The sequence below is a fragment of the Ursus maritimus genome, unplaced genomic scaffold (genome assembly GCF_017311325.1).
Source record: "Ursus maritimus isolate PB19 unplaced genomic scaffold, ASM1731132v1 scaffold_18, whole genome shotgun sequence".
In the NCBI taxonomy this organism is placed as follows: Eukaryota; Metazoa; Chordata; class Mammalia; order Carnivora; family Ursidae; genus Ursus; species Ursus maritimus.
In genome coordinates this window covers 45,900,497-45,918,258 of record NW_024424230.1, presented here as the reverse complement: position 1 = coordinate 45,918,258, position 17,762 = coordinate 45,900,497, and the positions used below count along the sequence as shown (strand labels likewise).

Sequence of the window (17,762 nt, the reverse complement as noted above, 5' to 3'; positions counted from 1 at the left end):
GGGATGTGGCAGGGCTAAGAAGCAGCCCTGTCCTTGCTGGTGTCCGCTTCTCAGAGAAGGAGGGAAAGCTTCAGCGTGGAGATGCCTTGCGGGGTCACTGCTGTTTCCTGACTTTCAGGGTGTCAGTGTGACATTGGTGGAGCGATCACCCCCCTGTGCAGCGGGCCCTCGGGAGGATGCCGTTGCCGAGAGCACGTGGTGGGGAAGGCTTGCCAGCGGTGAGTGTCCAGGTTTCCTCCTGTACTGACGTGGTGGAAGGTTCTCAGGGAGTCCTGTCTGTGCCGACAGCTCGGGGAGGAGACAAGCTGTCCTAAGGAGACAGGGCACATGGAGCTCTACTGTCCCTTGAAATCCGGACACTTGTCAGGGGGCCCAATTAAAGCAGGAGGTAAGGTTGCCCTAAAGACGTCCACCTTGTAGGTCACAGAGCCGCCTCACTGGAAAGTTCCCGCAGGTACAAAAAGTGAGGTGGGTTCCCGTGGCCGAAACTCCAGGTGAAAGTCACAGCTTGGAGGGGCCCAGCAAAGGGGCAGGCTCCTGGGACAAGGAGATTCAGGTCCAGCTTCTCCCTGGGGACCCATGGCTGAAGGCGTGGAGAGGCCGGGTGCGTTACACTGGGTGCGGCGGGAGGGAAAGGGAAGAAAACTCTAGAAGTGGGTTAACTCCCTCATCTCATGCAGAAGCTAATTAAAATGAAATATAGGAGCAAGGGAGCGAGTGGAGGCTGAGCTCCCAGAGGGGCTGTCACGGGTACGGCAGCACCCTGTCTCCGTGTCCTGTCATATTTAACACTTTCTAGGTCTAAAAAAATGTTTTCATTCCTGTATAATTAACATACAATGTTATATGAGTTTCAGATGTAAAATATAGTGATTCAGCACTTTTCTACATTACTCTGCTCAGCATCAGTGTACTCTTAATCCTTCACCTGTTTCACCTACGCCCCCCCCCCCCCGCCCATCTCCCCTCTGGTAACCGCCAGTTTCTTCTCTGTAGTTAAGAGTCTGATTTTTTGGGGTTTTTCAATTTTTCTCTTTTTCCTTTGTTTATTTGTTTTGTTTCTTAAATTCCACACATGTGTAAAATCATACAGTGTTTTTCTGACTGATTTATTTCACTTAATGTTTTATCTTATCCTCTAGCTCTATCCATGTTGTTGCAAATGGCAAGATTTCATCCTTTTTATGGCTGAGTAATAGTCCACTATATTATCTATTCCTCTATTGAGGGATACTTGGGCTGCTTCCATAATTTGGCTATTGTAAGTGATGTTGCTATAAACATAGGGGTGCATGTGTCTCGTCAAGTTAATGTTTTCCTATTTTTTTGGTAAGTAGCCAGAAGTGGAATGACTGGATTATATGGTAATTCTATTTTTAATTTTTTGAGGAACCTCCATACTGTTTTCCACAGTGGCTGCTCCTGTCTGCATTCCCACCAACAGTGCACGAGGGATCCTTTTTCTCCACATCCTGGCCAACACCTGTTGTTTCTTGCGTTGTTGATTCTAGCCATTCTGACAGGTGTGAGTCTCATTGCGGTTTTGATTTGCATTTTTCTGATGATGAGTGATGTTGAGCACCTTTTCATGTGTCTGTTGGCTGTCTGCAGGTCTTCTTTGGAGAAATGTCTGTTCATGTCTTCTTCCTATTTTTAAATTGGATTATGTGTTTTTTTGGTGTTGAGTTGTATAAGTTATTTATAAATTTTGGGTACTATCCATTGATCAGATATGTCATTTTCAAGTATCTTCTCCCATTCCACAGGTTGTATTTTAGTTTTGTTGATTGCTTCCTCTGCTGCACAGAAGCTTTTATTTTGATGTAGTCCTAGTAGTTTATTTTTGCTTTTGTTTCCCTTGCCTCAGGCGACATGTAGACCATTTGCTATGACTGAGGTCAGAGAAATAACTCCCTGTGCTCTATTCAAGGATTTGGATGGTTTCAGGTCTCACATTTAGGTCCTTAATCCATTTTGAGTTTATTTTTGTATATGGTGTAAGAAAGTGGTCCAGTTTCATTCTTTTGCATGTAGGTGTCCAGTTTTCCCAACACCATTTGTTAGAGACTGTTTTTTTCCTATTGCACATTCTTGCCTCCTTTGTTGAAGATTAATTAACCATATAATTGTGGGTTATTTCTGGACTCTCTATTATGTTCTATTGGTCTATGTGTCTATTTTTGTGCAGGTACCACAGTGTTTTTGATTACTACAGCTTTGTAGCGTATGTTGAAATCTGGGATTGTGACACCTCCAGTTTTGTTCCTTTTCGAGATTGCCTTGGCTGTTTGGGGTCTTTTGTGGTTCCGCACACATTTTAGGATGATTTGTTTTAGTTTTGTGAAAAATGCTGTTGGTATTCTGGTAGGGATTGCATTAAATGTGTAGAGTGCTTTGGGTAATATGGACATTTTAACAATATTTGTTTTTTCAATCCATGGGCATGGAATGTCTTTCCATTTCTTTGTGTCCTCTTCAAATTCTTTCAACAGTGTTTTATAGTTTTCAGAGCACGTGTCTTTATCTCTTTGGTTAAGATTATTCCTATGTATTTTATTATTTTTGGTGTATTTGTAAATGGGACTCTTTTCTTAATTGCTATTTCTGCTACTTCATTATTATGTACAGAAATGCAATGCAACTTCACTGATTTCATTTTAGTTCTAATAGTTTTTTGGTGGAATTTTTGGGGGTTTCTATGTATAGTATCATGTCATCTGCAAATAGTGAAAGTTTTTACCTCTTCCTTACCAATTTGGATGCCTTTTAGTCCATTTTTGTTGTCTGATTTCTGAGGCTAGGGTTTCCAGTACCATGTTGAATGAAAGTGGTGAGAGCAGACAACCTTGTCTTGTTCCTGACCTTAGTGGGAAAGCGTTTTTCCCCATTGAGTATGATGTTTGCTGTGGGTTTTTCATATGAGGCCTTTATTATGTTGAGACATGTTCCCTGTAAACCTACGTTGTTAAAGGTTTTTATCATGAACGGATGTTGTACTTTGTCATATGCTTTTTCTGCATCTGTTGAAATGATCATATGGTTTTTATCCTTTTTCTTATTGATGCAATGTATCCCATTGATCGATTTGCAAATATTGAATCACCCTTGTATCCCAGGAGTGAATCCCACTTGACTGTGCTGAATGGCTATTTTAATGTACTGTTGGATTCTATTTGCTAATATCTTATTGAGGATTTTTGCATCTATGTTCATCAGAGATACTGGCTTTCAGTTTTGTGTATGTGTGTGTGTGTGTGTGTGTGTGTGTGTGTGTGTGTGGTTTCTTTACCTGGTTTTGGTATCAGGGTAATGCTGGCTTCATAGAATGAATTTGGAAACTTTCTCTTTCAGTTTTTGGAATGGTTTGAGAAGAACAGTTATTAACTCTTCTTTAAATGTTTGTTAGACTTCATCTGTGAGTCTATCTGGTCCTGGACTTTTGTTTGTTGGGAGTTTATTTTGATTATTACTGATTCAGTTTCGTTGCTGGTTGTCAGTCTGTTCAAATTTTTCTGTTTCTTCCTGATTCTAAGAGCTTATATGTTTCTAGGAATTTATCCAATTCTTCTAGGTTGTCCAATTTCTTGGCATATAATTTTTCACAATATTCTCATATAACCCTTTGTATTTCAATGGTGTTGGTGGTATTTTCTCCTCTTTCATTTCTGATTTTGTTTATTTGACTCCCCTCCCCCCCCCCATGATTCTGGCTAAAGGTTTATCAATTTCGTTGATCTTTTCAAATAACCGGCTCCTGGTTTCATTGGTCTGTTCTACTGGTTTTTTTGTTTGTTTGTTTTGTTTTTTTGGGTTTTTTTTTAAGTTTCGATTTCATTTATTTCTGTGCTGATCTTTATTATTTCCTTCCTTTTGCTGGGTTTGGGTTTTGTTTGTTCTTTTTTTTAGCTTCTTTAGGTGTAATGTTAGGTTGTTTATTTGAGATTTTTCTTGTTTCTTGAGGTAGGTCTGTGTTGCTATAAACTTCCTTCTTACAACGGCTTTTACTGTATCTCAAAGATTTTGGACCTTTGTTTTCATTTTCCTTTGTCTCCATGCATTATTTTATTTCTTCTTTTATTTCTTGAGTGACCCATTCATTGTTTAGTAGCATATTATTTAACCTCCATGTATTTGTGTTCGTTCCAGATTTTTTCTTGTGGTTGATTTCTAGTTTCATAGCACTGTGGTCAGAAAAGATGCATGGTATGAGTTCAATCTTTTTGAATTTTTTGAGGCTTGTGTTGTGGCCTAATATGTGATCTATTCTGGAGACTGTTCTGTGTGCACTCAAAAAAATGTGTATTCCACTGTTTTAGGGTGGAATGTTCTGAATATATCTGTTAAATCAATATAGTTTTTTTTTTTTTTGGAAACTGTGATCCATCCATAATTTTCTCTCAGTGGAGGGAAGAAAAAACTAATTTTTAATATTCTGGCTTTTAATCATGAGCTGGAAACTGTGAATTGCAGTGTCTAAATTGCAAGTATCTTCACTACTTCTGCATTCTCAACAGATTCATAAAGAAATCTTTAGTGTAGTTAAAGTAAATTGTCTATATTTAGGTAGTATGGCGCTTCTCCCCTTTCCTTTGATGTTTTCAGCACTGAATTCTAAAAGTCAGAACAACCCAGCTGAGCTTTCTTCAGTCATTTCTAAATGGCAGTCACTGCTGGGTCACTTAATAAAGGGTCTGTGCAGGAGGACACATCTGTGCGAATGTTTTGCTGCAGACCAACGAGGTATATGATGGACCAGAGGAATTTTGTAAATAGGTTTAGAAACATTTTCCACCTACATTTAATCTTCCCACCTTCCTGTTGATAAAGTGAGCTTCCCCCACTTCACCAGGGTAAGTTTTTTTTTCCTCCCACATCTGTGGGCAATTAGCTATTTTTCATGTAGAAATAATACAAGTGAATAGGATTGAAATTACCCACCCTGAGGCAAAAATACTGATTTTTTACATTACAGCCAACACATACATATGAAATTTAGAACACGTCCTTTGATTTAGCGGTAAATTGTAACTAGGGTACAAGGAGAGCAAACCAGCATCGAAGATGCCATGCTGCCTTTTCTCCGGGTTGGTAAATCTTTCGTCTTTTTGTATTAAATTCCTGCCTAATGTTTGTTTATGATATTACCTGAGCATTGTTCATTTTTCTTATAAGTTTAGAAAACATTCACTTTCACTTTGTTTTCTAAATAATTTTTGTGATAATAAATGTAATATATGTGCATTGTAAAGTTTTAATAAGTATGTAAAAGTAAGAGGAAAAAAAGACCTATTCCACCACCCAGAGATAACCCCTTTTAATATTTTTTGTATATTTTTTCTAGGTTTTTTCTATGAATACAAATTAGTATTATATTTTCTTCATAAAATTTGTATCGATTTCTTCATAGGATATTGCAGACCTTTTTCATTATCATTAGTCTTCAGAAATATTAATGGTTACACACTATTTCATAATTTTTAAATTATTTCATATTGTACATTTACATTGTTTCTAAGTTTTCACTATTATAAACATTCTTTTATGTTAATTCTTTGACACTATATATAAAATTGTTCTTTAGAATATATTCCTCGAAGTAGAATTACTGGGTCAATGGGTACAAACACTTTTAAGGAACTTTGTATATCGCTTCCTGAGAAATTGTGAGCATTTGTAATTCTGCTTGCAATATAGGGCCATGACCTTTTATTTCCTTTGACTAAATGATCTTTATGGCTTTAAACCCACTAACTGCTGTTAGTTTGTGACTGGGTTGTCAAATGTGTCATTTTGAAGAACTTCAAATTGTTTGACTATGAAATGTCCCCCAAGCAATGTAGTATTTTTGATCCTCCTCTGTGATCGCCACTATTGGACTCTTGAATCTGTCTATACACTTACAGTTTAAGAAAATACAAGGCATTAAAAAATCAATCTAATGATTAAAAATATATATTATAGAGAATAATGTATCTAACTTGTAAACTTAGCATATGAAATATATTATGTCACATTCACTGTTGTGTGTATGGTACTTAGCAATAGTGCCTGGCACGTATGTATTGATATTTGTATGAGTGAATATGAGTACATGAATGAATGAATGAATGAATGGTTGGATGGATTTACAGTAAGTAACCTAATTTGATTTTGCTAAGTTGTTGGCAACCATTTAGAACATATTTTTTTTTTTTTTAAAGATTTTATTTATTTATGTGACAGAGAGACAGCCAGCGAGAGAGGGAACACAGCAGGGGGAGTGGGAGAGGAAGTAGCAGGCTCCCAGGAGGAGCCCGATGTGGGACTCGATCCCGGTACACCGGGATCACGCCCTGAGCCGAAGGCAGACGCTTTAACGACTGCGCTACCCAGGCGCCCCGCCATTTAGAACATATTAAAGGATGTTACTGCTATGGGTTGTGCTAAGTGATTTTCTCATTTTGTTGCTTAGACTGATAGGTGTTGGGTGTGTTTTATGTGAATGTTTACATAAATGAAAGCAATAATTTAAAGAAAAAGCAGGAGGGTGGCTCTTTCATTTCTTCTTTTTTGTATTCTGTTGATTTGGTGGCAGCTCTGTTAGCAGTAGCTATTGAGATTAAAGAATGTTTGGATTATCATTGAACCTAACTTGCTGTCTCCATGTTTACTTTTTACTTACCAAAGACCTGAAAACAACTACTATTTCCCGGATTTGCATCATATGAAGTATGAGATTGAAGATGGCACCACACCTAATGGAAGAGAACTTCGATTTGGATTTGATCCCCTGGAGTTCCCTGAGTTTAGCTGGAGAGGATATGCTCAGATGACCTCGGTACAGGTATGTAGCCTGCAGAAATTGCTTCCTGGCAGGGTGGGGCATATACTTACCCATGACACTCTCAGTGAGTCCCCCCAAAAGGTGAGCTGTCCCCAAAACTGACTCCAGGATTCTTTTTCTCCAGACTATGGATGGGGCTTGGGGTAGGATTGGATTTTAACTGATAGTATATGTATCAGTTTCACAGTTTATCGTCAATTTAATTTGGTCACCAAATCAGACAAAGAAGGGGTTAAAGAAAACTAGTGTTTATCTCTAGAGACTTTTTAAAAGAAGTTGTTTCCCAAGTTGGATTAGTCTATATGTTAACACAAGAGACACTTTTCTTTAAAGACATTTGTAGAGAATAAAAATGAGTTGAATTAAATAATTCCAATAATGTGTGTGTTGTTGATATTTGACCAGCACTGGTTTTTTGTTTTTGTTTTTGTTTTTGTTTTGCCTTTTTAAACCCTGAATTACTCTATAAATAGAAACTAAGATAAAAGAGGAATTTTAGTGGTATTTTATTTTTCTTTCCTGTGTTTCTCCTTTCCTTCATTCTTCTCTACTGTATCCATCTCCCTTGGCTTTGTGTTGGAATGGTTATGGAATTTACACATTTTCTCGTTACCTTTAGAACTTATGCAGTATTTACAGCCAACAATTTCTGTATAGTCATTGAGAAGTTTTGTTCTCAGGATTTCTCTTTGAGGTTGGTCTCTTCAAACTGTGTTTCTCAGTGGAGAAATTCAGAACAAAAGAGGTAACTTGATGACCCTGATAACCCAATATTTGTCCTTAGCAGACTAATACTTGCTATGTTTACATAAGTCACCACTTAGAGAAACAGGGACAGGGCCACTGCTCTCTTAGAGCCGTCATTGGTTCTAATGTTGCTTCGTGCCTGACCAGGGTCCCTCATCACGCTGCTTTCTCAAACAGTACCTAGGACCCCCCTTTTTTTTTTTTTTAAGATTTACTTATTTATTTGAGAGAGAGAGAGAGAGGATATGCATGAGCAAGGGGAGGAGCAGAGGGAGAAGATCTCAAGCAGATTGCGGGGCTCAGTCTCAGGACCCTAAGATCAAGCCCTGAGCTAAAACCAGGAGTTGGGTGCTTAACCGACTGAGCCACCCAGTCGCCCCAACAGTACCTAGGATCTTAAGACCTCACTGCTTTCTCCTTCTCCCCAATAAAAAATTCAGTTTCTTTAGCATTCTGTTCTTCATGATTCAGAAAAAAGCAGTGGAGTCATTAAGTCATTAAGTCATAATAGGATGTGAATGACAGAGTCCAGTCAAGGTGGATACCTTCTCACAAGTGTTTACAATTTGAAAGAATGACTAGTTAACACAAAGGAATTTCTTCTTTTAAAAATATTTTATTTATTTATTTGACAGAGAATGAGTGGTAGGGAGGGGCAGAGGAAGAGGGGAGAAGCAGGATCCCGCTGAGCTGGGGCTTGATCCCAGGACCTTGAGATCGTGACCTGAGCCAGAGGCAGACACTCAACCGACTGAGCCACCCAGGCTCCCTGCAAAGGAAATGAATTTCAAATGATGGAGTTTCTCTTAGTATTTTTCTTTTTTAAAGATTTTATTTATTTATTTGACAGATACAGAGACAGCCAGCGAGAGAGGGAACACAAGCAGGGGGAGTGGGAGAGGAAGAAGCAGGCTCCCAGCAGAGGAGCCTGATGTGGGGCTCGATTCCACAACGCCAGGATCACGCCCTGAGCCGAAGGCAGACGCCCAACCGCTGTGCCACCCAGGCGCCCCCTCTCTTAGTATTTTTCAACAGCAGACCTTGGTGGTATCTGTCAAATCACCCCTAACTTTGTTCCTTATACATTTTTGCATTTTTATTTTCCAATTCTGTCAAGTTAGAAAGCCCACACTGAGTGGAGTCTTTAGCTTTTTCTGTATATGGTATCATGTCATTTGCAAATAGTAGAGTTTTACTTCTTTCTTGCCAGTTTAGATACCTTTTATTTCTTTTTGTTGTCTGATTGCCGTGGCTAGGACTTCCAGTGCTACGTTGAATAAAAGTGGTGAGAGTAGACATCCTTGTCTTATTCTGACCTTAAGGGAAAAGCTTTCAGCTTTTCACCACTGAATATGATGTTAACTGTTTGTTTTTCATATAAGGCCTTTATTATGTTGAGGTATGTTCCCTCTAGACCTACCTTGCAGAGGACTTCTATCATGAATGGATGTTGTACTTTGTCAAATGCTTTTTCTGCATCCATTGAAATGATCATATGGTGTTTATCCTTTCTCTTAATTGATGGGACATACCACAGTGATTGATTTGCAAATATTGAACCACCCTTGTATCCCAGGAATAAATCCTACTTGATCATGCTGAATGATTTTTTTTAATGTATTGTTGGATTCTGCTTGGTAATACTTTATTGAGGATTTTTGCATCTATGTTCATCAGATATATTGGCCTGTAATTCTCTGTTTTTGTAGCGTTTTATCTGGTTTTGGTATCAGGGTGATACCGGCCTCATAGGATGAATTTGGAAGTTTTCCTTCCTCTTCTATTTTTTGGAATAGTTTGAGAAGAATAAGTACTAACTGTCCTTGAGATGTTTGATAGAATTTGCCTGTGAGCCGTCTGGTCCTAGACTCTTTTGGGGGGGAGTTTTTAAATTACCGATTCAGTTTTATTGCTGGTAATTTGTTCAAAATTTCCATTCCTGCTTTCATTTTGATAGGTTATATGTTTCTAAGAATTTATCCATTTCTTCTAAGCTGTTCAGTTTGTTGGCATACAGCTCCTTATAATATTCTGTTACAACTGTTTGCATTTCTGTGGTGCTTGTTGTTTCTTCTCTTTCATTAGTGATTTTGTTTATTGGGTCCTCTCTCTCTCTCTCTCTCACTCATTTTTTGATGAGTCTGGCTAGAGAGTTAATTTTGTGGATCTTTTCAAAAAATCAGCTCCTGGTTTCATTGATCTGTTCTATTGTTTTTTTTATTTTTGTTTGTTTAGTTTCTGTATCGTTCATTTCTGCTGTGATCTCTGCTGTGATTGTCCACTTATTATTTCCTTCCTTTTGCTGGGTTTGGGTTTTGTTTGTTCTTATTTTAGCATCCTGAAGTGTAAGGTTAGGTTGTTCAAGATTTTTCTTGCTTCCTGAGATAGGCCTGTGTTGCTATAAATGTCCTTCTTAGAACTGCTTTTGCTGTATCCCAAAGATTTTGGACCTTTGTATTTTCATTTTCCTTTGTCTCCACACAATATTTTATTTCTTCTTAGATTTCTTGAGTGACCCATTCATTGTTTAGTAGCATGTTATTTAACCTCCATGTATTTGTGTTCGTTCCAGATTTTTTCTTGTGGTTGATTTCTAGTTTCATAGTGTCAGAAAAGATGCATGGTATGAGTTCAGTCTTTTTGAATTTATTGAGGCTTGTGTTGTGGCCTAATCTGTGATCTATTCTGGAGACTGTTCTGTGTGCACTTGAAAAAAATGTGTATTCTGCTGTTTTAGGATGGAATGTTCTAAATATGTCTATTAAATCCATCCAGTCCAGTGTCTCATTCAAAGCCACTGTTTCCTTGTTGATTTTCTGTTTGGATGATCTGTCCATCAGTGTAAGTGAGGTATTAAAGTCCCCTATTACTGTATTACTATTGATTATTTCCTTTATGCTTGTTAATAACTGTTTTATTTATTTGGGTGCTCCCATGTTGGGTGCATAAATACTTACAATTGTTATATCCTCTTGTTGGATTGTCCATTTTATTATTGGAATGGAATATTATTCAGCCATATAAAAGAATGAAATCTTGCCATTTGTTACAACATGGATGGATCTAGAGAGTATAATGCTAGGCAAAATCAGACAGAGAATGACAAATACCATATGATTTCACTTATATGTGGAATTTAAGAAACAAAACAAGCAAGCAAAGGGAAAAAAAAGAGAGAGACAAACCAAGAAACAGACTCTTAACTATAGAGAACAGACTGGTGGTTGCCAGAGGGGAGGTGGGTGTGGGGCATGGGTGAAATAGGGGATGGGGTTGAAAGAGTAAACTTACCACAATGAAAAAAATAAAATAATTTTTTAAAAAGCCCACATTCTCGGGGCACCTGGGTGGCTCAGTTGTTAAGCATCTGCCTTCGGCTCTGGTCATGATCCCAGGGTCCTGGGATCGAGCCCCACATTGGGCTCCCTGCTCCGCTGGGAGCCTTCTTCTCCCTCTCCCACTCCCCCTGCTTGTGTTCCCTCTCTCGCTGTCTCTCTGTCAAATAAATAAATAAAATCTTAAAAAAAAAAAAAGGCCCATGTTCTCTTTGAATAGAGATTGAGATCAATTGCATATGACTTAGGCATATTTTAGTTACATCCAGGTTTTATCACTAATGTGTTTGGGGTATTTTAAGCTTTGCTTAGCCAACATAAGTTTCTGTGACCATTTAGAATTTTAGGTATGTGAACAGAACCCTGGAATGGTTTCTCTGTGGAGGTGGGGGTGTCCAATAACACTGTCCTTTCCTTCTCTTCTGCCTTTGCATTTCTCCCAGCCCATGGTGGTTACCCCTGTCACTGTGGCTTTCCTTAAACTAGTCCAGCTAATATTCACTCTGTCTGCCTGATTCCAGAAGGGTGCAAAGAGGATCTCAGTTGCTAAGCGAACAGGTTTTCACTGTAACTTTAATTGTAAGTGTTTTTAATTTATTGTGAGGCCTGCTTATGTCCATCCTCCACGGAATTAGTTATTTGGTGCTTGCTGAGTGTGAGTGAGTGAGTGAGGGAGGGAGAGAGAGAGGGAGAGAGAGGGAGTGTGTGTGCACATTACAAGTCCACTAGTGAGACCTGAATGGAGTATAGTCACTGTTTGGCTAGCATTTCTTTTAGCCGGGTGTCTCTTCTATACTGTATGGCTTTTTGGTATTTTTCAGAATGAAGTGAGGATCCTGCTGAATGTGGGGAAGTCCAGTCAGTCTTTGTTTCGTGTTATTCTGAAATACATCAACCCTGGAACTGAAGCCGTATCCGGTCGCGTGACTATTTATCCATCCTGGGCTGAGGCAGGTAGGCAAAGGTTCAAGCCTCTTTTGGATTAGGAAATGATTAATTAGTGAAATATTTTTTCCAATTTTCACAAAGTTACCTCCTGAGAAAAGCTGAAGTCTGATGCGTAGTCTGACGAGGGTGCCCTGTCCTTTGCTACCTTTTCAATCTCTAAACGTTCCGCTTATTCAAATTTTGCTGTCAAGTTTATCATTAACTGTCTTTGAGAAAAATTGACATAACAACCTGTGTATCTTGGCTGAACCCAGGGGTTATGATATCACCACAGAGTAAAGCTAATGTATCACTCACTCGCGGGAGTGTGGCTGTCACCTCTGGGGGGTATGGAGGGAGCTTGGCCTACAGCCCTAAATTTTCCCATTGTTTCAGGCACACCAAATAGGCCAAGGAGAAATGGGTGAGGAGAGGAATGTTTAAGGTGGATGCTGTAAAGCGTGAAGCCCACGAGAGCTCCAGAGAGGAGCGTGCAAACCTCAGGGCTGAGGGCTTCCTGAGGGCCGAGGGGAAGCCTGTCAGAGGGCGGGTCTCATCAGAGCTGAGGCCTGGAAGTCTGTTCTGCAAGAATTAGGGCTTCTACCTTTCTTGGCCACAGATTCCAGGAAGCACTGGGAATCCCACATGGACACAAAATGGTGCCCATAGAAATCTAATTTAAGATCGAAATGCAAGCGTCTTTGTTCAGCATCCGTGGGAAGTCGTCGGGGCAGCGACGCTGCGGCTGAGCCGTGTCAGCCAGGTCGTGAGGCTGGCTGATGACGAACGACAGGAGAACTCGCCAGCTCGCTCTAGCATACACAGAGCACTTTGGCATTGGTGTCCTTGCAAGATAAGCTTGTGAACTGATGAGGGCTGAAGAGGAAGCAGAGCCGAGAGGCTTAGTGAATCGCCTGAGGGCGCAGCTGGTCCTTGCAGACAAGTTGGAATCTTCTGACCCCAAACTCTTTCTCATAGACACCAGTGCCTCCTAGCTGACATTTCGTCCGCAGTTGGCTGTCTGTTAGCTCAAACAGGTGGAGCACATTGTGGTTTGTTTTCCCGACCCCCGGGACATCTTTCCTAAACCCCCACATCTGAGTCAGGAGCCTTGGTTGTGTATTCCCGTGGTAACCTGTGCTTCCTCCCGAATGTGACTGTTCACGCTGTGCTGAATTCTCCTGTTTTCTGGCCCATAATCCCTCACGTTTCCCGTCCCACCACTGGGGAGCAAAGGCCATGCTGGCTGTGTGCACCGCCTCGTGTCCCGGACCTAGATCTAGTGGACGTTTGTAGAGGAAATGCAAGGATTTGGACCAAATGTTTCTTCTGAAGAAAAAGGCTCAGGTGGGCTCAGATACAGCAGTTTGGTTTGTTTCTGAACCTTCTAGAGGAGGTCCTCTATTTGTTTCACGCAGAAGAAAACCTTTGCATCTGGAAAACAAACAAACAGAAAACCAGACCTTTTTCTTATTTCAGAACGAACACGTGTTCTTCAATAGAAATTAAAAGAATAAAATAATTTAATATCAAATGTAATGAATTAAAGACTTACTATGTGCAATGAACTTCTCTAAGCAGTTTAAATGGATTAATATACTTAATCACTTAACGAATTTAAAAAGTACTCACAATCCTAGGGTACATAATCACTGCTCACGTCAATATCTTTCTAATCTGTTTTATGCATAGGCGATGCAAGCATACAATTAAAAAAATAAAATCAGTAAATATGATGAGTAACCACCTTTGACTTTTTCAGATGGAAATTGAATGTTTAAAACTGAATATCCAAAATCCTAACAGTGACAGCTAGACAAGCGCCTTTGGCGGTTCTTTTTATTTCCGACAGGCGCTGCTCAAAGCAAAGAAGTCATCTTCCCGCCCAGTAAGGAGCCAGCCTTTGTCACCGTCCCCGGAAATGGTTTGGCAGACCCATTTTCACTTGCACCAGGGACATGGATTGCTTGTATCAAATCAGAGGGAGTCCTCCTGGTAAGAGACCTGCATGGAGAGTTCTGTGGGATTCTTTCCCCCCTTAGCATGGTCCGTCCACAGTGACCCACAGCGACCATAAGACCACAGGCAGCTCCCTTTTAGACACAGGAAACTGTGGTGACATTTGCCCTCAAATGACACAGAAGCCAACTTAAAATATCTTTTTTTAAAATATTTATTTGAGAGAGTGAGAAAGAGCATGAGGGGGTGGGAGAGGGAGAAGCAGGCTCTGCATCAAGCAGGGAGCCCGAGGCAGGGCTCGATCCCAGGACCCTGAGACCATGACCTGAGCCGAAGGCAGACGCTTCACCACCTGAGTCACCCAGGCCCCCCTAAAATATCTTCTATATTCTTCAGCCAGCTCCTTTCAGACAAAAAAACCAAACCAACTGTAACTCATAATGACTCAAAGTTATCAGAATAAAAACAAAACCTGAATGGGCATATGTCCCCGCCCTTCAAAAGCTTCTTTGGGATTTTTCATTGTGAATCAGAAGGACATCTTAGAAAATCAGCCTCTCTGGGAATTGTGCGGAATGAATCAGAAGAAGCTACAAGAAGAACAGATCCTAATATCAGTGAAGTTGTTGGTGGCGGAAAGAGAAGGGAGAGCCCATGCTTCTCTGACATTCCCTGCCTTCTTCTACGTCAAACGTAGGCGATAGTCTCACCACACAGATGGCCTTAGACAAAGAACCCAGCGTCAAGGGCACAGCTCTGTCCTTGCACACTAATACAATAGCTGGAGAAGCCACGGGGAATTAAGGGATGAAAACTGCTATCTGAGAAATTGGTATCTTATAAAAAGTCTTCTGAAAATGACGTCTTTGGCAAACACTTGGTTTTGGGCAGTTAGAGTGGAAAATAGCAAGCTTTTCCTTCTGGCACAAAACTTTTGATCGGCTACGTTAGCAAATCTTAAGCAAGTTCTTTAACTCCAAGCCTGCCTCAGTTGCCTCTTCCCTGTGATAGGGACAGTGTTTACGTAGATAGGTCCTTTCCAAATCTGGGATCTTATGAGGATAATGTGACAGTTTATGCTATTCATTCGCTCCCTATTTTTCTTGCATCTTCTTGGTAGAAAGCTTTGTTGCTTTATAAAAGTTGTAGCATTTTTCATAGCCATTAGACATGAGGACAGGGAAAATCCCATAGGTGCCAATGATGGGTACGAAGTTGGATCAATGGAAAGAAAGGAGGTCATTATGTTACTCCACGGGCCTGGAAAATGCTTCATGACGTTCAGTCAGTGCTGTTGTATGGCGACTCCTATATATGCTTCCATGTTATGATCCTGTTTTCTCCAGAGATATTTTATTGAACACCTACTATCAACCTTTACTGTTCTAGGATCTATGGGACCATAAAGCAATGAGGAGCTACAGTCCCCACCTAAGGAAACTCAGTAAGAGAACAATAACCACTGTTACATTAAAGCCCACTGGGGTAGTGAGCCCCCGGTGGTAGACCACGGAGCCCCCTAGGCCACCATCTGCTACTTTTCCTCTCCATGCATTTCTCTTCTTCTCCATTATAGACACGATAAGGGCCCTGAAGAGAGGAAAAGCCTGATGGTCGGTGTATGAGTCTCTTCAGAGTTGTGGCAGACATCCCCCTTCCTTGCCTCTGCACACAGGCGGTGATGCCAGCATTGCTCTTAAGCTGTCAAACCATCAGCGTCTCAGAAACCTGGAGGTCTGCTCTTTCCTGAAGAGCTGTTTAGCTGCATTTACGCCGTGGGCTTCCTTTGGCACACTCCGTGGCACACGTTCTTCCTCTCATCTCCTAGGACAGGCGGTCAGCCAGTTTCAGCCTGTGATTCACCAGGATCACAAAACATCATGTTTTATACCACGCCAGGCAAGCGTTGCTTTGCTGTGGGAATAAAAAGCCATAATACACGACCGGCAATTCAGCGTTCCGATGTGTGGTGATGAAAGCAACCGGGACTTCAAAGGACCAGATTATCAGTTGATAGTTTATTATCTTTGTTTAGTTTTGAATTTATACACAATCCAGAAGCGAGGGTAAAATTTCCCCAAGTTTTTTTTTAAATCAAGATTTTATTTATTTATTTGAGAGAGAGAGAGAGAGAGCGCGCACAAGCGGGGGTAGGGGGAGCTGCCGGCAGAGGGAGACGCATGTTCCCCGCTGAACAGGGAGCCCCATGGGGGACTCGATCCCAGGACCCTGGGATCATGACCGGAGCCTAAGGCAGACGCTTCACCGACTGAGCCACCCAGGCATTTCCCCCCAGCCCCCGAGTTTGGAATACAAAAACGTTCAGCCTGAGACGCTTGTCTCCGATGCTTGAAGCACGTGCTGCGAGGCGCTCTGTGCGTTTTGGGGAGTCAGGGCGCAGAACCAAGCAGCTGCTGTGGAGAGTGTGACTTAGCGAGCTTCACCCGGTTATTACTAACCTCGCTGGCATGCTTGCCGGCTTGATCACTCAAGAAGGGCCACCGTCATATGAGTAATTGTCCTCTTGGTCTTCGTTCGCTAGGACTACCTGGTGCTGCTTCCCAGGGACTACTATGAGGCGTCCTCCCTGCAGCTGCCGGTCACCCAGCCGTGCGCCCACTCGGGACCCCCGCGGGAGAAGTTAGTACGGGCAGCGGGGCGCCATCGGGCTCCTCTGAATTGGGAAGCTGTGGCGCAGGGATTTGAGAGAGGCCTCAGCCTCACGACCACGGCAAGATGCGTTGGATAATTATTTAACTGTGGTTTTTCTCTGAGGCCGTCAACTGTCTTAGGTACAAGAATCACAAAGCACTTTGCACCCGGTGGCCGGCCTTTAGAGAGACGCCCACCCTCTAGGCTGTGGAAATGCGGCCGCTTGACCAAGTAATGCCCTCAGAGTCGTGCCTCTGCTGAGGGGAGGGCTTAACATAGAACCCGGGTTTATGGACCTTTCCTTTTTTTATTCTTCACGCAGATGACCATTTACCACCCGATTCCTACTGCAGGCCCGTGGTAGGAATTTGTTGAGGGAGCGATGAGTGCATGGAATGGAAAGAGTCCTTTGGGGATGCACTTTGATGCTGTGTTTTGTTCTCGGTTGTAACTGTTGTGTTTTGTTGTTGTTGTTGAAGTTGCTTGCTTTACCAGCATTTGCCAGTGACCCGATTCCCCTGTGCCCTGGCTTGTGAGGCCAGACACTTCCTGCTTGACGGGGAGCCAAGACCCTTGGCAGTGAGGCAGCCCACCCCCGCGCACCCAGTCATGGCGGACCTCAGTGGGACAGAGGTGGGGCAGCCTTTTATTTACTGTCAAAGCTATTACTACCTCCCGTCTGTGTCTGCTGAAAACCCTTGGCCGCAGTTGCCTCTCAAATTCAGGGGAACCTGGAAGAATTTCTCAGCGGTGTTAATTATAGGTATACTGAGTTCTCTGATCCAGGTTGTGGCTGGGCGGTAGGCCACACGGAGCATAGGAGGGTTCGTCTTCGGGCACTTTCTAGACAGGGCAGGGAACGTGGGCAATCACAGAAGCCTCTCCTTTTTATTCCCTAGACTTAAAAGGGTGTGTCCTGCTCTACCTGATTCAGGGCAAGATCTTTCTAGAAGGCCTCCAGATACTACACAGCTTACCCTAAATGGATGCAATGCTCACTGACTGTTCAGCCCCTCAGGCTAAGCAGTTTGTAAGGGCTGATTTCTTTGAGCTCAGAATCTGGAACTGCTTCATCCCAAGGCACCTCCCTCATGGCTTAGAGGACAGGTTACTACAGGTTTGGGCATCGCTTTTCTTTCCTGAGTTTTGTAAGCCTCAAAACAATTCAAGACTCTACTGATTTAAGACTTGGGTTAGAAGTCCTGTGTATCAACACTAGGAACACACAAAGCAACACCTCACAATAAAGACACTGAGGAAAAATTTCCCTTTACTGTATTTCCGTTCCTGACTTTCTACAGCATTCTCTGTTTTGTACC

At 41.7% G+C, this 17,762-nt stretch overlaps 1 protein-coding gene across 1 annotated transcript in view; it reads left to right on the top strand.

The window, feature by feature from the left end:
* Window positions 1-17,762, top strand: part of LAMA3 (laminin subunit alpha 3) — a 254,054-nt gene that overhangs the window by 114,646 nt on the left and 121,646 nt on the right. The window contains exons 18-23 of the mRNA XM_040632383.1: window positions 119-218; window positions 6,667-6,823; window positions 11,727-11,859; window positions 13,685-13,827; window positions 16,334-16,431; window positions 16,923-17,076. Of these exons, the coding sequence (XP_040488317.1) occupies window positions 119-218; window positions 6,667-6,823; window positions 11,727-11,859; window positions 13,685-13,827; window positions 16,334-16,431; window positions 16,923-17,076 (785 nt within the window). The remainder of the gene's footprint in view (window positions 1-118; window positions 219-6,666; window positions 6,824-11,726; window positions 11,860-13,684; window positions 13,828-16,333; window positions 16,432-16,922; window positions 17,077-17,762) is intronic.